The following is a 22,552-nucleotide window of genomic DNA, read 5'->3' on the forward strand; positions in this document are numbered from 1 at the left end:
CCCCTCCCCATGTCCTTAAGTCCATTCTCTATGTCTGCGTCTTTATTCCTGCCCTGCCCCTAGGTTCTTCAGAACCAAAAAATATTATTAAACAATGCTAGTACAAAAATATACTGTAATTGAAGGATTCACATGTAGCTGAATTATGAAAACACTATCTCCTGCCACCTATTGCAGTGTTTTCATATAACGTTATACTGAAGATTTTTTTTTTAAGAAAAGTAGTGATCAGGTTAATTAGTGTGCTACAATGGAGAATTACATTTAAAAATATAAGACAAAATAAGATTCTTCCTAATAGCTAAGCTGAACATTAAAATCATTTCATTAGCAATATCAAACAATATGCTCTGGCTGAAAAAAAATGTAATTAACTTCGGACTAACTGCAATTAGTAAAGAAAATATGCAGATGTTACCAAATTTTGCAGTGTTATTACATGGGAGTTGAAATATGTGCTCTGCTTCTGCTTTAAAAAATAATTTCTGGTGGTAAATGATTTTGATGGGAGGCATGGGTATAGTTAAAAAGGGAATTGCATTCATATTTAAAGATTCAAATAGGGCTTTCAGAAAACTGAGGTATTCTATTTTTAATCTATAAGGAATAACACTTAGTTTAAAAGTTAACTACCATAGCTTTAAAAAAATTAATATGCCATAATGAAAGTAATTTCAAGTTATCTTTCCAAAGGCCTGGGTCAAGCAAAGAAGTGAGAATTAATATCAGTTCTTTGCCACTGAAGATGTCCCAGATCTGTGATCTTAGAACACCCACAAGGGCTGAGAGAAACACAACGTCAAAGTACAAATATCTCTCAAGCTGTGGTCCCCTGCTTTGCCATGTTGCAAAGGCATTTTGTATTTAATAACATTTTATGCCTCTTAGCCTGTTTAAAAATTAGCTTACATGGCACATATAAATACATACAGGAAGCATTTAGGTTTCATTTTCCAAGTGTGTCTTTTAATGTCACCTTCTGTTTTTCTCTAAATCCTATCCACTTAGAAAATTTATGGTCAAAGGAAACTTACTCTGCTTTTATTCTAATAGTATAGTGGGCTGCATAGAAGTTATGGTTAAGTATTAAGTCAAACAACTTCAATAATGCTTGAGAACAGCTCAAATTCTATCATTCCAGGGTTTGACTGCAAACAGAAGCCTTGATATTCTGGAGGCTTTCTGCCTTTTCTTTGGTTAAAATAAAGACAGTTATGAGACGTACAATGATGAAAACCATGAGAATGATACTCCTGGTAGAATCTTAAAGGGTGAAGTGACTTTGTGAGACCACGTGGTCCGCGGGTACATTTTTCAGTGTGCATGTGGCCGTGAAAGTGTTGCTTGGTGAATTGCAGTTATCCTGGTTGTGGTGAAGTCAGTTTGTTCACCTGAGAAGCATGGAGAAGATGGATGTTGCAGTGTATTTCACAACTAGGACACCGGGGGCCAGAATGTCTGCTCCCTTCTCAGCTCCTGGGAGCAGCAAGTCACAGGGATGGGCAGAGCTGGGCAGAGCTGGGCATCAAGCAAAGAAAAGGATGCTTTCTCTAGTTCCACTCAGACTAGAGCTCAAGGATATGAGCTGGGCAGTAGGATACGCCCATGGAGAAGCTAGCTCCATCCCTGCTGACTCATAGTGAAGACAGCAGAACAGGGCCTGGATCCCTGAGACTTTCTTTTGCTTTATTACTGACAGAGGTGGACAAAATCCTTGGAAGTATTTTTATACTACTGAAGAAAATAAACATTTTTCCAAGCAACAATTGTTTGTGTTTTAAACAACTAATATACTAATTAGAATTAGCCAGTGGTAGTTAAAAGGGTTCTACTCAAAAGTACTTTTTGTCCCTTATTTCGTCTGACTTCATAGCTAACATCTGTTGAACGTGCCAGGTGCTGTGCTGAATGCATTTTGTACATTATCTACACTTGGTTCCTTTAAAAATGACTGGGGCAGAATTTTGAATGCTGAAATTTCAAGTTTGGGTCAGAGACACTGTGTGGCGATACTAAGGAACACTGTTGTTAATCAAACAAACTTTACAGTTCATACAGCAACTTAACTGTCCTACCCTCTTCCCCACTCACTGCCGGGAGCTCTAGGCAGAACTGCCCTGAGTACATTTGCAGGTTGGGTTTTCTTTACCGCTCCCTTTCACAGAGCTCTAGACCTGGGGTCAAGTTTTTCACAAGCTCCACTGGACTGGGGAAGGGACAGGAAGTGTACTTTCCCTTCTCTCTGGCATGTGTTTAAGATCTTTAACGTTTGAGGTGGGGTGACAGAAATGTAGTGAACCCAAGGTTCTTCCAAGCTTATGGACACATATTAAAGGTCATGAATGCAAGAAGAGACAGAACAGAGGCACAGGATGAGGTCAGGGCCTCTGAGGGCACAAGGTCAAGGTCAGGGCAGCAGGCTGGGTCTCCCAGGAATGTCCCTTCCATTTCTCTCTCCCTGCCACTTGCCTGTGTGTTTGTTTGAGGTGGGAGTTGGAATTGGGGTTATTTGTTACCACTTTAAAAATGTATTTTAAAATTTCAATCCTTTATGGAAGACTGATGGCATTGAGAATTGCCTTTGCTTGGGCGACATCACTAGAAACTCACATGTACTTTTGAAGGGCTAGCTTGAGTGGTTTTAGAATGACTGTAGTGGGGGTGACTGTCCCAAGACAGTCCTGACCCCATCACAAAATTCCTTTCACTTCCAGGAATAAAAACGGCACTGTAAGGATAAAATTATGGAACAAAAATTAATTAATTTATCCTTTCTCTCAGACCTTTAGCATCAAATAAATACTCCTCAAAGAAGTAAAATATTTTTCAGAAGATGTAGTATATAGATAAGAAAGAAAAATAACCTCCACTTGACTCATTCTAAAAACACTCAAGCAAGACCTTCAGAAAGTATGTGTGAGTTTCTCATGACATAGCCCAAGCCTGTCAAAGCAGTCAAGCTTTTATCCTTTGATTGAAAATTAAAAATACATTTTTAAAATGGTAACCAATGATGCAGCGTGGATTAAGGCATATGGTACATTAGAATAAAAAAAGATGTATGTAAATGATCCTAAATCATGAACATTAATCTAAGTCAGATGGAGAGGAAGTCTAATCTATTTTCCCCAATACTCATTAGAGGGTGCTTATATCACATTTCACCTGTCACAACATAGCCTAATCTTCTGGGGTGATTAAGTATCTTAATCCTTAGAAACAATTGCTATTTTAGAATTTCCCTATATAACTCAGTAAGAGTTACTGTATTCTTCTCAGTTCCTTCTAAACACTGGTGTACAACTAATTAAATTACTGAACACATTGTCTGTTTTTTGTGTTTAAAATATTATACCAGGAAAGAGGAGAACAAAAAAGAGCATGTTAATGAAGAAGAGAAAAGACTATGTTTTCTGTGGTGAAAACATTCCATGTGAAATTTCATGGAAATAAATGAGTACTTTTGAACAGTAAGGAAATCAATGTTGGAATTCTCTGAAAGCAACCAAATCTTTTAAAATTCCCAAGTGGAATACGTGAACCCAAGCTTATCACACCTGTTTAATCACTGCTTAGATTTCTCTCTATGTCTTTTTGTAAACTTGGTGAATAAAACATAAAGCAAGGGATGTCAAGCTCTAAGGGGTTTTCGGAACCATGAGATACCTCATATACTGGTGGACTTTTCACAACCAGGAAGAGATGGGGGAAGATCCTAATTTATAAAACAGTCCTTGTCGAGGGATAGTTATTAGAACATGTAAATGCAGTTGAGAAGAGTTAGGCCATATCAGAGATACAGAAAGATACAAATAATAATAGAAGATAAAGAGAAGCCTGGATCGAGCTTTTTGTATATCTTCTTGTGCTGGTTAAGGAAGGCAGCAAAATAGCTTTATTCTCAATTATGTCCACTTTTAATCACATTAGATTATCACCACCTAACTTCTGAAAGAAATCAAGAAAACATTTCAGTGCTTGCCTAGATCTGAACTAAAGTTTGACCCAGAGATTTAGCCATGGAGCAGAAATTCTAAATGTCATTGAGGTTGCCACCCCTCAGCAGTCAACTTTTTGCAGAGCTGTTGCTTTTTCTCGTAGGAAAGGTAAGAATCTGCCCACTTACTCTAACTTACCTTGGTCACTGGTGCTGGTTCAGTATGTTGTCTATGTTCTGAACATGTAGTCAGAAATTGACAGCTAACCAACTAAGTATACAGAAGAATGAACTCCACTGTGTTACCACCTCTGCTATCGAATTTATGTATTCCACACTTGGAAGCTATATATTGGAGGACCTTGGCCGCAAGCTCTAAATCTAGGTGTAAAGGTGTGGTCTTGTGACATTAGGAAGGTAATTCAGACATGAGAAGTCAGTTCCAATCATTTGTCAGTTTGTACCAACCAACTAGAAAACTCACAGGGTAATGAAGTTTTAACTTTTTAACCATGATAAATTTGATTGCTATTGTGAAAAATCCTGAACATGAATAGCTGGCTACCAATTCACTAACTGGCATACACAGATTCAGAAAAAAAATCTCATAATCCTACTACCAACTTTTTTCAAAATGAGTATGACTTGGGATAGTTATTGGCTTTCTCCATTAATTTAGGGGAATGTTTGCCCATCCCAACTCCTTTATTCTTTACACAGCTCTAGGAGAATGGTGAAATAATAAAATTTTTTATCAAAAGCAAATCAGTTTTATTCTACTTCAATATTTGTAAATGCACTATGCAGTATTTTAAAAATTACAATTCTGATTTGTCATGCCAAATTTGTACCAAGCTCTTATTTTGACTGGATAGTTTGGATAAGTCAGAGGTCAAATTTCATAATAGGGTTGGGGACTGTCATTTTAGTTTATATAATTTGCTCAAAAACACCTTCCCCAATCTGAACATACACTTTACCGTTAAAATTGATTTGGGTACAATTGTGTAACTCCTGGATTTTTAGCTTTAATGTGTCTCCTCACACTGGTCTAACCCTGACCATAGAAAATATTACAAAATAAAGGGAACTGAGCTCCTTCTTTGTTCATTCAGCAAATATTTCTCGAGAGCCTACAACTGACAGATACTTTGTTAGGTACTAGGGATATAGGGTGAACCATCCAGGCGATGTTGTGAAGAACAGATAGCTAGCTACTAGGTTGGGAGAGGAAAGAGAGTGAACAGATGTGAGAATCCTTCCTTTTGCCTTCAGTGAGCTACAGATAAGATACTGAAACACGCTTAGAGAAGTGCTGAGTCATATAAAGGTGACTAGGATAAGTACTGCGGTATTATCTTTATTATAGATGTAGACAATTTTCAAAGAAGTATGCCAGCTTAAGTTTTTCCAGGAATTCTAATCTGATCTAGAAATATTCTGGAACATCCAAATTTTGATGTTCTCTTTCCAAGAGATAAAATAAAATCTTTTTTTTAAAAAACAGACTACTGGGCCTGTAAAGTATTTCTCACCCTGGCCAACGTTCACCTGTCTTTCCCAGTCGCAATGTTTAGAAATATCTTTATTTGCTTTCCATTAAAGTTTACTTCACATTTTTTAATATAGGACAAACAATGATTATTGAGAATTATAAACAGATATAAATAATAATGGGATTCTGAAAGTCATTTTTCTTCCATTTCTATGTTTTGAAATATTTCCTATGTTTTCAGATATTTCCTCAAAGAAGAAACTGAGGCTCATAGAGGTTGAGAGGTTTTTCCAAGTAGTTTTCTATACCTGATTCCTCCTTCTGAAACACCTGTGGTAGGAAAATCACCTACCTGGGCAGGTCTGAGCAGACCCATGCAGTAAGCAAAAATAGAAAGGACCCATTCTTTAAATTTATGGCTCACATTTCTAACTGGAGTTCTACTTCAGTGGGAAAGCTAGTATCACACTCTTTCAAATGGTTCTTTATTTTGCATTTTTTAAAAAAATAGATTGTTTCTGATCCAGAACACATGTTTATCAATAAATTAACCATCACTTTTCTTTTTTTTTCTAAATTGACTTCTGACACTAAGCTTCTTGACAAAGATTTTTCACAACAACTTTAAGGTAAAACCTATCTCCAGCCTCTCCACATCCTTCCCCCTGCATAGAAACATTTCTGTTTAGGAAACGGGGAATAATTTAGCTTTCAGTACATGTTTCTTTCTGGCTGACTGAAGATACATGAATTTATTCTTGAATAACAGCCTGGATATAAAAAAAATCCAATGGTAAACATGGTAGTTATAGAAATATATAAAGAGGACTGAAAAGAGGCATATGTTACACATTAGCAAACATTAAATTAAGAGAGGTTAAATATGGAATATCTAATACCACATAAAGAGAAATAAATGAAATCGCTGTAGGGCAGTGTGAAAAAAAGTTTATAGCAACCACATGTCTCTGAGTTTTCAAGATGGTCCTAATTTCAAATATTTGTTCCTGTTGTTAAGTCACGTGTCTTGACTTTTCTTTACAGAATTGTGTTACTGCAAGAAAAGTGTAATTTTTGAAACTAAGGTGTTGCAGTAGTTTACAGGACAAAAACAATGACTGGAAGACAGCAAAAACACCACCAGCAAACATTTAACTTCTTACCTCTTGATCTGCACCCTATCATTAGTCTTTTATTTTCCAGTATTTTACACTCTAAAGAAGGTCACAACTGTGATTTCTATATAGAAATAAGGAGGAACACATAACTGACAGTAACCTGCAATTTATTTTACATAAACTTGCTTTATATATAAGTAAGAATTTTATATGATAAACAAGATCCAATGAATACCTATAATGTCTCTAGTAAGGTGTTGAACACTTTACGGGAGATATAAAATATATAAAGGCCTTATTCCTCTCATCAGGTAGTTTACTATTGGTTTACATAGATAAGTGAGAATTGTTAAAAATTATTAAAAAGCAAAATTAGGTGGTAAAGACTCTTGGTACAATGGCAGTTCAATAATGGAAGACAACCACTCGGACCTGAACCCAGGAATCTTTATAAAAGAGAAGTTCTTTGAGGCATGGTAAAGTTTAGAATATTGTAAAGAGGTATAGAGAACATTTCCTTTGATAGGAACAGTGGTGGAGGTGGGTGGGAATTGTGTGAAGCATGAAGGAAATGCCTAACTGGAAAAGAGGGTAATGCTGAAATACATTGTAAATAATGCTGGATGGTTACATTTATTGTGAGTCTTTTTTTTTTTTTTTTTTTTTTTTTTTACAGTTAGGGCATTTTGGGGGAGATGGGAGTCTTAAAAACCTGTTAAAGGAATCTGGAGAACCAGAAAGTGATGTGATAAATCAATAAATTCAATCTATTAATAGATTGCTTTTAGGAGATACACACACACACATACCCCCACCCCCACCTCACCCCCAAGTTCAGGGATTGTGGAGTTGGAATCATTAGAATGGAGAAAGACTTAGAGCAGTGCTTCTCAAAGTGCGGTTTCAGGACCAGGAGCAAAAGCGTTGCCTGGGAACCTGTTACAAGTGCAAATTCTTGGGCGCATTTCCACTTGCTCATTGCCTACCCAATGATGCCTCATTATGAATTTGAGTATTATAGTCTTTGTAAAACATAAAAGAAATATAATGGGCTTTTCTTCATAGTAATACTGGGAAATGATTTTCCCTAGTTTGGTTAACTTGGATTGAAGAACGTAAAATAATGTTATAGGTTTCTATTAAGTAGAAATTTTATATCTATACAATTTGTTTAATTTTCATATCCAGACTAAAGTCAGAATTGGAATTGCTTCTTACCTTAGTTCTATGCTTTATCTTCTGATACTGATATTGATATCTCCTGATATGAAACTACTGATATCTTCTTTGATATTAATCAAAACAATGATGATTGACTTTATATATTATCATTATAACAATTCCCTTTACGTACCCACATTGCTTTATTATTACAGATATCAGGCCTATAAGATTCCTACAATATCTTATCCAGAAAAATATTATTCCATTTAAATTGTAAACTAAATACACATTAGCTTCTAGCAAAATAGTAAATGTGAACATTCAACGAACAATTGCCAAATATGGGGGAGACAGAAAATGGGAATTAAATTCATGGGTTTATTTTTGCCAAATAAAATTAAGATGTGTCCCTGGTTGACTGAGGGGAATGACAACAAAATAATAAAGGGTTTTTGTATTTTTGGAGGCTTAGTTTAAAATAGCCCAATATTAACAACAGAAAAATTCCTATGGATTTTTCTCTTCCTCATTTTTCAAAAAACTGAGCTACCAGAAAAATAATCTGTTTTTGGCCCAACTCATCATGGGATTCTTCCAAGTTCTCCAGTTTCTCAGTCACATAATTTACTATCTCCAAGGAGCATGGCTTTGTGTTTGTATAATACTGGACCTCCAGAGAATTCCCAATAAATTATCTTTAGAGGAAAGATAAATTAGAAATTTTGCCCAGAGTGCTCTAGGTACCAAGTCTGATATATCATAGGACCAAAACTATATAAAATACCAGTACGTTTCCTTTTTCCTCCCAGCTAAAGAAATAAGTCAAGAGAACAGCTACTGTTAGCCAAATAGGGACACACTGATAGGACGGAAAGCAGAAAGTCTCTCTGTACAAAGAAGTTGCCTTTACTGACTGTATTTCTCCTTGATTACATTTCTGAACAAAGCTACACACCTTTGAAAAAGATGGAAACTCTTCAGAAAAAGTTTGCATTCCACATGTCATGATTATCTTTTCATAATATTGTTTCACCAAAACCATATTAGGTGAAATTCCTTTAGGGTTTGTGAAAGGGCTTGGCAAGGCTTCTAACGAAGTCCATTGTAATGCTAGTGGGCAAACGACAAAATTGCACAAAGCAAGTGATCACATACCAACTGCTGTCATGTAATCCCAGCGCTCAACGAGGCACATATTGAAGATGAGGTGATCTGATGTTTGCCCTTGGCCAATGAGTGAAATCTGCCTTTCCAAATTCTGGCAAACAGATGAAGTCCAGCCAATGAGAAACCAAAACACTACCAGGAGTATTACTGCTAGCATCCTCATGACCCGCCCACCGGTCATGTATGGAATCCGTTGGGCTGTTCGTGAAAGAAACACCTTCAAAACCCTGGAAAAGCAAGACATCAAAATGTGAAGGCAAACCTAACAACCAGAAAGTAAAATTCTAAAATATCTCATTTTTCTAGGTGAAATTTAAACCAACCCAAACCTACTTAGGCAGAGTTTTAACATAAAAAACAAACAACAGTGTTGCCTATACTTTTACTGAATTTCATTCTAGTTTACCTTCCACTAGCAGAACAAATATCCTGCATTAGGGGTCAGTGAGTCAACAGATTTGTGTAGGATGGAATTCTTTTGAGTATGTTTTAATATTTCAAGGAAAATTCTCAGGACCTTAGAAAGATCCACAGGCAAACATTGCTCAAACAGGGTTTCTGAGGGATCAAAAAATAGTCCTAAAAGTGAGTAGTTGGGTTTTACAGTATTATACTAAGTCAAAGACTTCCTTAAACCAGTTATTTTTTTTTTACAGTAGAATGTTATAAAAGGTATTTTCTGAAAATCATTTTATATAGCCTCCCTTTATAGTCATTTTGTCACATTACCAAAAATAAGTACGAAAACAATAAGAAGGGTATTTAAATACCCCTGAATAAGATTACTGCATTAAGGAAGAGGATATGACCTATAAGAAATGTAGCAATTTTTAAAATTTGGGTTTTTTTTTCTGTATATATGACTCAAATGCACAGCCAGAGTTGAGAACTACTGGATTACATGATATCTAAGAACTGTTCCATCTCTAAAAATGGTGTGAAGATAAAATCCAACCTTACTGTAGGGATCTTTCCAGCCATCCTTTCTTTAATTTCATCTCCAAAATATTCTTAGCTGATTTTAACTCCCCATTCTCATTCTGATATTTTAGGTCACAATATTGTGGCTTGACATAAACTACCATGAGTGGTTTATGATACTATAAGGGTATCCATAATCAATTCCCAAAAGGCAAAAATGAATTCATCTTCCCAACTTTTCTATTTCCTCCTGTGTGATTCTTTCAACATTTTAAATGAAATATTCATATGCACTATTCATAAAAATCATTATAAATATGGAAATGAAACATACACACCTGAAATAACCTAGATGTATTTTACTATTTTTTCTCTCAATGCTGGGCTTTGATAGCTCTTCCAAATTAACACAACACATCCAGTAAAGAAAGTTATTTTCTAGCAGATTCTTATTTATCCTTCCCCCCTGCATATCTTTAACCCCGCTGTCCTTCACCTAACACACAGCATGAAGTTACTTAATTCTGAATAAAATACTTATCCTCAATTTTTATGTGGAACAATGTGAGAAAGGTATTAGTATAAGAGTACAAAAGAAGATCACTTTACTCACCATTTAACTACAGATAGTCCCCAACTTAAGATGGATCGACTTAACGATAGTTTGATTTTATGATGGCATAAAGTGATAAGCATTCAGTAGAAACTGTACTTCGAGTTTGAATTTTGATCTTTTACGGGGCTAGTGATATGTGGTACGATATTCTCTCTTTTTTTTTTTTTCTTTTTTCGGTACGCGGGCCTCTCACTGTTGCGGCCTCTCCTGTTGCGGAGCACAGGCTCAGGGGCCATGGCTCACGGGCCCAGCTGCTCCGCGGCATGTGGGATCTTCCAGGATCGGGGCACGAACCCGTGTCCCCTGCATCGGCAGGCGGACTCTCAACCACTGTGCCACCGGGGAAGCCCCGATATTCTCTCTTGATGCTGCAGCTTCCAGGCAGCCACACGATCACAAGGGTAAACAACTGACCCACTTACAACCATGCTGTACTCATTCGACCATTCTGTTTTTCACTTTCAGTACAGTATTCAATAAATTACATGAGATATTCAACACTTTATTATAAAATAGACTTTGTGTTAGATGATTTTGCCCAAGTGGAGGCCAATGTAAGTGTTCTGAGCACGGATAAGGTAGGCTGGCCTAGGCTATGATGTTAGATGTACTGAATGCATCCTCGACTTTACAATATTCTCAATCTACAATGGGTTTACCTGGACATAACTCCACTGAAAGTCAAGGAAGATCTGTGGTTCACCAGATTAGCAGTTACTTTCCATTCCCTGGGTGAAACATACTGAGTATGGCCCGTGTCATGCTGAACGCTAGTACTGGCAGCGAACACAGTGCCTCTCTCCAGTATGCCTCAGACACTTTTGCTCCAACTAGCTGAATTGCTACTTGTTAAGAATCAGTTGTACTTGTCCCCAGATTATGCCCACTGTTATCATCTTTTTTTCTTGATAGCTGATAGTTGATTTGTAATATTATATTAGTTTCAGGCATACAACATAGTGATTCAATATTTTATAGATCACACTCCATTTAAAGTTATTATAAAATAATGGTTATATTTCCCTGTGCTGCACAATATACCCTGTTGCTTCTCTATTTTATACATAGTAGTCTATATCACTTATCCCATGTCCCTAACTTACCCCTCCCCCCTTCCTTTTCCCCACTGGTAACCGCTAGTTTGTTCTCTGTATCTGTGAGTCTGTTTCTGTTTTGTTATATACAGTCGTTTGTTTTATTTTTTAGATTCCACATATAAGTGATAAAAGAGTATTTGTTATCATTTTATAATAATTTAACTAAATTGACTGTGTAAGCAAAGGAGACATTTGTACAAAATTCTATTTTGAATGCTTTGGAAGGACTCCATAAAGGTGAGTCACTAAAAGAAACGGTTAACTTAGGGGAAAGTAAGGAAAATTTTAATATATTGCGGTGGTCAACAAACCAAAATCCAGGAGTCTACACTTAGATTACCTCAAAATAACAAACAAAAACTCTTTAGATTCTCACTCCTACTGAAAGAACCCAAACTATGAACAATAGATAATACATTGCAGTCATTTATGCTACAAAGGGAACAATTAGATCCACAGTCAAAGAAGAGGACTTACTTCAAAAATATTGGTGAATGATTATTTGTATCTTAAATTACAGTATCTATACACTTCTTTAACCCCTTTCTACTTTAAAAAATTTTATTCATTAATTGACCAATCACTAATCCATTAAGAAGGCTTCTACTATAATCAGCAGATCAAGATTCAAAAACTCTATCCTAGGAATGAGAGAAATTTCTCGGAAAACGAATATTTTTGCCAGTGCCAATCTTATTTTTTGTAGGAGAAACCTGTAGCCACTATGTGCACATAATTGTTTCTGGTTGCACCTGGATGAATTCTAAATTTTGAATGATTAGGATCTCAAAAGAGGGAATCTGAACCATTTTTCTGGTCTTCTATATTTTGGCTAGCGCCCAAAGAAAATGAGAGAATTGTTCCAAATTCTAGCTTGACTATATTTGAATATCTGAAATGTAATTATAATGAACAAAGGTTTACGTAGTGACAACCATATGCGAGGTATCATACTAGGCAACATGGAAGGCATAAGATATGATTCCTGTCTTCCAGAAGCTTACAATCTAACTAGAAATAAGTATGTAAATAGCTACCATATAAAACAGCATATATTATATGTTGTTGTGTGTAGTTGGTAAGTCCAGGAACCTAATAGAATAGGTGCTATTTGGTCTGGGTCTTGATGGATATCAGCAGGTAGAAATGGAGGAAAGTGGAGAAGATATAAGGAGACATTCTAGCTGAAGGGAATCACATAACAAAGTACAAAGCAGGGAAATGTAAGTTGTCTTTGAGGGACAGTGGGTGGAAATGTTTGGCAAGGGGGAAGTTTTTTTTTCAACCCACAGGGACTCCTAGGGATTTTTCAAGTTACTGCGAAGGGTTTCATTGGGTTGAGAACCATTGCTTCAGAGAAAAATAGTTATGATTTATATTTTCTTTCCATGGCCAATATGTGGGAAATCATTTATTTTTCTGATACTTGAAGATTTTCACATAGAAACTCTAAACCTCAATGAGAGGAAATATTGAATTTTTAAAATAACTATCTTTAAAATACTTCTTAACCAGATGAGTTTGTCATTTGCAGAGGAAATCTACATGATCCCAGTATGGTAATCTTTTAATCAAGAAATCCAACTTCTAAATTATCAGAAATTTTCATGCTTTCCAGATGACCCCATGGGTATTTATTGTAAAATCTGAGAACTCAAGATTGTCATAGATCCCCAAATCTCATTTCCAGAGAGGAAAAGCCAAAGTAGAGCCCTCATGAGTCTCCTGTTACTGCTTTTACTGGCTTTCAAACACTAGAAAATACAATAACACAACTCTGCACGGCAATCTAAGCATTTCAGGATATTGGTTTTTGTAAAATGGAATAACATGCATTTTTCTAGGATTGCCTTAAAATAAAATGAGAAAATTCTGCTATATCTTTAAAAAATGAGCTCTTGTTAGTGTAGGGTTCACTGCCTAGAAACCAAGTTCTAAAAATGAAATCCTTAGACCCGCATTTATATGAAATACAGCTGTAGAAAAAATGCAATCATTAAACTTATATCGATTATTTTTCCTACTATTTTTTTCACAGATAAATTTTTAAGCTACCATCTGTTCAGAAGGTTTCACTATTATAAAGGAAAGCAGTAATGTACACAAGAGGACTGCAAAAAATTTCCAGAATTTAATATAAAAAGGTATATTTAAAGTATATATTCAGTTCTCATTATTAATAGTAGATAAATTCATAGAAATCATGTTAAAATGATAAAAAAGGGGGGGGAACCCAGGAATTGGCTATCACTATATGTCTGCCTCTACTTTTTCACGTTCCACATTTCTAGTTTGAGCTCATAAAATTCCACTGTAAGGACTTGTACTTAGGTTATTGATTATCTGCTTCAAATATCTAATTGATATTGTTACTCCTTATTTAACTTGATCTCTCTCCAGCTTTTGGCGTGGCGGAGGCACTTGGCTTCCATTATGTCACGTTCTCTTGATTCTCTGCCTACTCCTCTGTCAGCAGCTTTTTAGTCTCTGTCACAGAGTCCTCTGCCTCAGTCTTCCCCTTAAATAATAGTGTTCCTCAGGATCTCCTAAACTTAGTCACCTTCTATTCTTGCTCTACAGATTATACCTGGGAAATTCCATCCACAATTCTGCTTCAATTACGTACATGCTGGCGAGTCCCAAATCTGTAACTTCGGTTTAGATCGCTCTCCTGAGCTCAAGGTCTGTATACTCAGTGACCTATGGGACATCAACAGGTTCCCCAAATACAATCGTCACTCTCTCCACTCCTCTCTCCTCTAACCCACTGTGTTACCTGTCTCAATGACCAGTACCAGTTAATTGCTCAAAGCAGAAACCTAGGAATGAACTTTGATACTTCTCCCTCATTTACATTCCAGACACCAAATGCATGATGAAGAACTTAATTTCTACCTCTTAAATATCTTTCAAATCCTTCTATTTTTCTCCATTTTCACTGCCATTATACAGCTCCTGGTCATCAACCTCTGTCTTCAGTAATTTCCTAACCAGTCTCCTTATTGGTCTTGCCCACCTTCAGTCCACACTGCATGCTAAAGCCACAATGATCTTCTTAAACTGCACTCTGATCATGTCTCTCTCCTGTTTACAGTCCTTCTGTGGCTCTCCACCTAAATCCTAGCTACCTTATGATGGTAAAACACCTTTAAAAATTGGCTCCTCCTTGCTTCAGCATGCTCATCTCTCACCATTCTTCCCTTCCTAGGGTCCTGCGGGTCCCTGGGGACTATATGCAGGTGTCCTCTATCGGAACCTTTGCCCTCAGCTTCCTGCACTGCCCCTCCCTCCATCAATACAAACACCTAATTTAGCTAATTCCTGCATATTTCTTCATGGCTCATTTGAGATGCCACTTGCTCTGGGCTAGTGGTTCCCAAACCACTATCATCAACACCATCTGGAAACTTGTTAGAAATGCAAATTCTTGGGTCCCATCCATACCTACTACTATGTCAGAAATTCTGGGGATTAGGGCCCAGAAATCTGTATTTTAACAAATCCGTTAGGTAAATTCGGACGAAGGCTATAGTTTGAGAGCTTTTTTTCCCAAAAGGCTTAAGACTGGTGCAGGTGTCTTTCTAATGGGCTGACTGCTCTAAACTGTCAGATAAATTTTTGAGTTTTTGTTATGCTGACACAAAAAGTTAAAGCCTCTAGTAACAGAAAGTTTTCCATTTTCAGAACATCTGCATCTGTTTGTGATTTAGCAGCATCTTTTTTGTGTACTAAACGGGAATAAACATATACATCCTCAAGCGATCTAGTCTTCTGTTCTATTAAATTAATCGGAATAATCCTAAAGTCTTGAAGTTCTCCATTAGACTTGAATATCTATATATTTTACTACTTACTTAGAAACTCCAGAGAATAAATGCTTTCTGATGAAAAGTAGGAGGTGATTATTTTCTTTTATAAATATAAAGCCACTCAATTCTTGACAAAAGAGCTTTAAGAGTGAACAACACAAAAAGGGCTGAAGTCACACCCTCTCAGTTTGCTTTAAATGGTCACAAGCCCTCATGTTTATTAAGCTTTTCAACAATTTCTAAAATTTCATTTTCAGAAGTAACCTAAAGCTGCTTCTTGGTCACTGGGTAGATGTTAGGTATATATTAAAAAGGATTGGCAGCACCTAGGCAGAAATAGATTGTTAACATTTATCAGAAATGAAGTTCAGTAAAACTGTTGTGACTATCTTAAGTTATTGCTATTTATAAGAAGGAAAAGTCACAACTCAGCTTCCCAAATATGGGTATTTTTGTCCATTTCAGTGACCTGCTTGTGCTCTCATATATCATACTAATCTTCCTTTCTTTTGACCTGATTGTAAGTAGATAGAATAAGGCAGAATGATGAAAAAATAAAGGAAGAAGGAAGGGTTACAGGACTGTTGCAAGTCAAATAGAGCTAGAAGGGACTTGCGGATTATCTCTTCTGATATCAGAAACAAGGAAAGAATGTCTGCTCTCACCACTTCTATCCATCATTGTACCAAAAGTTTTAGCCAGAGTAATTGGTCAAGAAAAAGAAATAAAATGCATCCATATTGGAATGGGAGAAGTAAAACCGTCTCTGTAGATGACATGATCTTACATATGGAAAACCCTAAAGAACACACACACACACACACACACACACACACACACAATCTGAGCTAAAAACCACATTCAGTGAAGTTGTAGGATACAAGCTCAACATTAAAAAATCAGTTTTATCTTTATATACTAGCGATGAGCTATCTGAAAATGAAATTGACTAAACAGCTCCATTTACTATAGCATCAAAAAAATACCTAGGGGTAAATTTAACCAAGGAGGTAAAAGATGTGTATGCTGAAATCTATACAACATCACTGAAAGAAATTTTAAAAGATCTAAAGAAATGGAAAGACATTCTGTGTTCATGGATTGAAAGACTTAATATTGCTAAGACGGCATTATTCCCTAAATTGATCTACAGGCTCAAGTCAATTTAACAAAACAGTGTGGTACTAGCATAATGGTAGACATACAGAACAATGGAATAAGACTGATCATCTAGAAATAAACCTCTACATCTCCAGTCAACTGATTTTTGACAACACTGCCAAGACCATTAAATAAAGAAAAAATTATCTTAAATAAAATCTATTCAATAAAAAAGGGCGTTCCCTGGCAGTCCAGTGGTTAGGACTAGGTGCTTTCGCTGCCGTGGCCTCGGGTTCAATCCCTGGTCGGGGAACTAAGATCCCACAAGTTGCATGGTGTGGCCAAAAAATAAATCTTTTAAACAAATGGTCCTAAGGACAAGTGTATATCCAAATGCAGAAGAATGAATTTAGACCTCTACCTCACATAATATACAAAAATTAATTCCAAATGAATCAAAGACCCAAATGTAAGAACTAAAACTATAAAATGCTTAGAACAAAACAGAGGTATAAATTTTCCTGATCTGAAATTAGGCAATGGTTTCTTAAATATCATACCAAGGCATATGTAACAAGAGAAAAAAATAGATAAACTGAACTGCATAAAAATAAAAAATTTGTGCATCAAAGCACACCATCAAGAAAGTAAAAAAGAAAACCCACAGAATCGGAGAAAATATTTTCAAATAACTTATCTGATAAGGGTCTCAGATCCAGAACATATAGGAACTCATACAATGCAACACAAAAAGACAAAAAACCCAATTAAAAAATGGCCAAAGGGGGCTTCCCTGGTGGCGCAGTGGTTGAGTATCTGCCTGCTAATGCAGGGACACGGGTTCGGGCCCTGGTCTGGGAACATCCCACATGCCGCGGAGCAACTAAGCCCGTGCACCACAACTACTGAGCCTGCGCGTCTGGTGCTTGTGCTCCGCAACAACAGAGGCCTGCGCACCGCGATGAAGAGTGGCCCCTGCTCGCCGCAACTAGAGAAAACCCTCACACAGAAACGAAGACCCAACACAGCCAAAATAAAATAAATAAATAAAAATTTATTTAAAAAAAAAATAGAGCTTCCCTGGTGGCGCAGTGGTTGAGAGTCCGCCTGCAGATGCAGGGGACATGGGTTCATTCCCCGGTCCGGGAAGATCCCACATGCCGCGGAGCGGCTGGGCCCGTGAGCCATGGCCGCTGAGCCTGCGCGTCCGGAGCCTGTGCTCCGCAACGGGAGAGGCCACAACAGTGAGAGGCCCGCATACCGCAGGAAAAAAAAAAAAAAAAGGCCAAAGACCCTGAATAGACATTTCTCTAAAGTGATATATAAATGACCAATAAACACCTGAAAATAATCTCAACATCATTAGTCATTGGGAAAATGGATAAAAAGATTTTCTTCCTTTTGCCCTTTAAAAAATTTAAAGTATCTTACTGTATTTTATATATCTTTAAAAGAATACATAAAATAAATAAATATAAATATCTTCCAGTCACTTTCAAAATTTAATAGTGGGAGGGGTGGAGTGGGAGGCAGGGGTCAGCAGATGTAAGCTATTATATACAGAATGGATAAACAGCAAGGTCTTACTGTATAGCACAGGGAACTATATTCAATATCCTGTGATAAACCATTATGGGAAAGAGTATAAAAAAGAATGTAGATATGTATAACTGAATCACTTTGCTGTACAGCAGAAATTAATACATCACTATAAATCAGCCATACTTCAATAAAAAAATTTACTAGGAAACAAAACTATCTATCTATCTGTTCCCACAAAGTGTAAATATTTGGTGCTAATGAGTGCAGTAGAGAAAACTGCTACAAATTGCGCTGTATCCAGAGCGAGCAGTACTGAATAATGCATGAAATGAAAATCCCTAGGCCAGAGCCAGAAGAAGGTTTTTTTGCAGCCTGCTTAAATACTTGTTTTAAATATAGTACAGAAAAGTCTTTTGTTTTTTCTTGATTAGCCTTAGAAAAAGGAAAAGGCAATTTGTTTTCAGAAATCATATTACAGGGAATAGGAAAATGTTCTTCTAGCATTAAGTTTCTTAATCTCTCTCTACCCCCTTTCATTTAAAACAGTTCCTCATTTTTCCTCCTGATAATATACTCAGATTTTCTGAGCCTAGAGATATTGCCTTTCCAGGTTTCTTAAAACCAACCAACGACCAACCAACCAACCTACAGCAAGTATTCTGTGAACCCACACATGCATGGACGTGCCAGATGTTTAGATCTGTCCTACATCATTAATGTACTAAGTCAAACATATCTATGGTTACTGGAGGAAACTCTTTTTATAAATGAACCTTCTTCATTTTTGCCTATTTCAGCTCTATTTTTCCTTATGATCCATATTGAGCCAGCTAAAACCTGTCCCATTCTCCCTTCTTTCTTTCTCCAAAGAGAAACAAACAGTTTCAGGTTCAAATAAATTGCATTGCATGAATGGCCTGCCAGTGAGGTGGGGCGGTGGGACTTGTCTGCCTTGGGTGCAGGTAATAATGTCCGTAGAGAATTTAAGGCAATAAAAATGACAACTCAAAGCTGTTCTGCTTTTTATCATCACCATGTACTGGTGATTCTAAACAATGTCAGTGATAAAATACTCCTCCCTGAAGGATTGGACCACTTTCACCACCCTCCCCTAACTTGTTACACCTCTGTATTGCACTGTTAATAAAGAAAAGACTTGCAATTTTCCTTTGGATTGGTATGGTAGTCTTTGGCTGTATGACTCTCAAATGTGGGGAGAGACCACTAAAGAAAAAGGTGGAAGATTTGACAAAAGTGAATGAAACCCTCAAGTTCCCATCCTAGGCTAACAGTATCATTTCTAGTGACAGACTGAGATCCTATTCCTTTTTCATATTTTCTTCAAGTTTTCAGAGCTACTGGAATTCTGTAAACACTAAAATTCATCAGTGAGAGATCAGGAAAGAGAAAAAGAAATGTTAAACAATTTTACCAAGCCTTGAGGGAAATGGCTGAAATAAAACAAGAACTCAGGTGTTTCCTGCTTATCCTATTCTCAAGGGACTAGAACAGTCACTTTATTTATCAGTACTGATAATTGCCTTAGAATTTTCTGCCTAGAGAGGTATTACTTTTTAAAAAGAATTTGAAATAAAAAATTAAGTTCTTATAAAAATGAGAATATAGCATTCAAGGGACTTTATCCCTTAGCTCAGGCTACCTTGATCCCTCAAGCTACCCTGGGTCAGGTCCGACAAAGCCTGGTTCTTTAGCTTTCTCTTCAAGTCTGTGACCTTCTCCATATCCTTCCAATCAATTCCTTTTTTGCTTAATTTAGCCACCCTCGGTGTCTGTGGTTTGTAACCAAAACACCCTACTTGACATATTTTACAAATATTTCAATCATGTTTAAGATTTACAGCAACTCTACAGGTGAGGTGAGAAGTGATTCTCAGAAGCTAAAATAATTTCTTCTTGGTTGTATAAGTGATTAGTGGCAGAACTGAAATTCAAATTTGGATTTGTAAAGATTCATGTCTTTCCTCTTTATCATGTTACTACAAAATCTTCAAAGTCCTTTCTTGAGGACAACACGTTGCTGGACTATAAGAGATATCAACCAAAGACATCCCTGCAGCTCCATTCACTATAACCTTCCACCCATTCATTCACTTAACAAATATCTGAATACATTAAATGGGCAAGATGCAGCACTAAGGATGGGGAATACAAAGCTGGTTCAGCCAGTCACTTGCATCGGGTTGCTCACGTTCCTCTGAGATGCTGATTCTTCAGTTTATAGACTTAAACAATATTGGAATCAGTTAAATTTAAACAATATGGAAAAACAATATAATATACAGCCATATGGTTCAGACAGGATAAGAATAATTCAGCTCATTAAATTAGAAATAGTTTCCACTCGATTTAAGCCTTCAGTAGGTAATTCTTCACTGCAATGACTCCTAGAGACACACAGTCAGAGAGAAAATCGTTTTAATTACAGTCTTTAAAATAAAGAAAAGAATGATGAAGTAATCTAGTTTCCCAAATCCCAATCATTTGTATGCCACCCTCAAGATTTCTGCCTGTATCTGTGTACCAACTAATATTTTCTTTAAATCAACTTCTATTTATTGCTTTAAAATATTTTAAAGGGACTTCCCTGGTGGTCCAGTGGTTGGGACTTCGCCTTCCAATGCAGGGGGTGCAGGTTCGATCCCTGGTCGGGAAGCTAAAATCCCACATGCCTTGCAGCCAAAACGTAAAGCAAAAGCAGTGTTGCAACAGATTCGATAAAACTTTAAAAATGGTCCACGTCAAAAAAAAAATCTTTAAAATATTTTAAAGAAAAATATTTTATATTGCTACTTTCAATGAAAAACTGGTAGGTAATCCATAAGTAGAATGTAACTATGAAAATAAATACAGTGAAATAAAGATAATAAATTTCATCTAGATAGTATTGCAGTGGGAAGCTCTGAGCCTGAAGCTTGATCCACTCTTCGTTGTAAAGGAAAATTAGCAACTGTTTGGCAGGTGTTAAAGACCTACTATTTCCAAACTATTTTTTCTCCTGGAAATAATCAGAGGGATGGAAAGAGAACCTGAATGGAAGGAATTTTCTTACTCTGTGATTCAGTGTTATTTAATACGGTGTTTTTGTCCCACAAACAGCCCCTCACAGACTGCAGTGTCATTGTTTCAGGCACTTGAGAACGCACAGTGATTCAGGGAAATAGGAATGCTTTATGTGTGGAGGGAACTGTGGGAAGCAGCTTCCAAGTCTGCATCTGACATTTTCATTCATTCACTTATCAAGTAGTATGCATTAAGCACCTGCCATGTGTCATTCATTGTGCTAAGAGCTGGGGATTCACTTGTGAATGACCTCACTTCAAGGAGAAGGTAAATTAGGTAAAAATGAAGAAGATAGTTACATAAGCAAACTGTATCATATAATAGAGGGCCCAATAGATGCTAAGGGCCAGACTCATAGGGAGAGAGGTCATTTTCAAATCTCAAGAGGCCACCCATTCCTCTGGGAATTCCAGAAGTCTTACTGTCCATTATAGGCTGGCAATGATTTCTCATTTCCTTTAGCGAGCACCAGCTGAAAGGTAGTTATCTTATAAGGAATGGAAACCGGAAAGTACTTAAAGAACAGGACCCAAGAGCAAAGTGTGCTGTGATGTGGAAAGAATAAAGTGAGCATCAGAAAGACCATTAGGGGTTAGTCTAATCATTTCTTTTTGTAGTAAATAGAGGGCTATGATTTCCTAGGCTAAACTGAGATTTAAACTGGACCTCCTGAAGTCCAGTCCAATAAACTTTGTACTATATGACATATAAGAGAAAGGATCTTGAGAGTTAAAGACATTTACATTTGTTCCAAAAAGATAATCTGGAGCATTCCCAGTTATTAAAATAAGTACAAAAAAATAGTAAAAGAAATGGAGATGCTTGTGTAATGGAGAGTATAAGGATCACATTTCAAGAAAGGGTGAAGGGGTGGCATTTAAAGACAAATACGACACATATTATGGCATCTAAGATAAACTGTTTTATGAGTCATATCAAGATACATTTATTGAGAAATACTTATGGTCAAATTAGCATGAAAACATGAATGGCTTACTGTGACTATTAAAACAGCTTTAAAGCTGATCAGCGTAATAGGTTTCCTCTATAGAACTACAGTGTTATCCTGCAGGAGAGATTTATACTTTATCTCCTATGCTCTTTGGCACCACTACGCTGAGAAAACTTGGAAAGAGGAGGCACGGGAAAGCCCTGGAATCACTTCCAGCTATCCCCAGCCTGTCTGGATAGGTAATTTATTTTATTGCGTCTTTCTTCCTAGTACTTATCATATACTTCTTAGAAGTAAGTGATTTTGAAACTAAAGTATAAGGGAATTTACAGTGTTCTCCAATTTATACGGCTGATAATCTCTGGAGCCTACTGGTTAAGGAGGGAAACCAAGAATATTATTTTTTGGAAATTCATCCAAAGAATATCAGTGGGATTACCCTGGGGCGTGGAACTCGGGAATGGAGGAGAATAGATTTTGTCAGCTAAGCATATTGCTGAATTCTACTATACAGGATTCTTTGGTAGCTCTGGACTTAGATTATTATTTCAG

General features: G+C 36.7%; 1 protein-coding gene across 1 annotated transcript in view; it reads right to left on the reverse strand.

Annotated features, from left to right (window-relative positions):
- The window catches only part of GPR158 (G protein-coupled receptor 158), a gene marked incomplete at both ends in the record, with an annotated part of 307,652 nt that overhangs the window by 15,679 nt on the left and 269,421 nt on the right, over nucleotides 1–22,552 (reverse strand). The window contains one exon of the mRNA XM_079701301.1: nucleotides 8,870–9,108. Coding sequence (XP_079557427.1) covers nucleotides 8,870–9,108 — 239 coding nt within the window. The remainder of the gene's footprint in view (nucleotides 1–8,869; nucleotides 9,109–22,552) is intronic.

Source organism: Hyperoodon ampullatus, assembly GCF_949752795.1.
Source record: "Hyperoodon ampullatus genome assembly, chromosome: 3".
Classification (NCBI taxonomy): Eukaryota; Metazoa; Chordata; class Mammalia; order Artiodactyla; family Ziphiidae; genus Hyperoodon; species Hyperoodon ampullatus.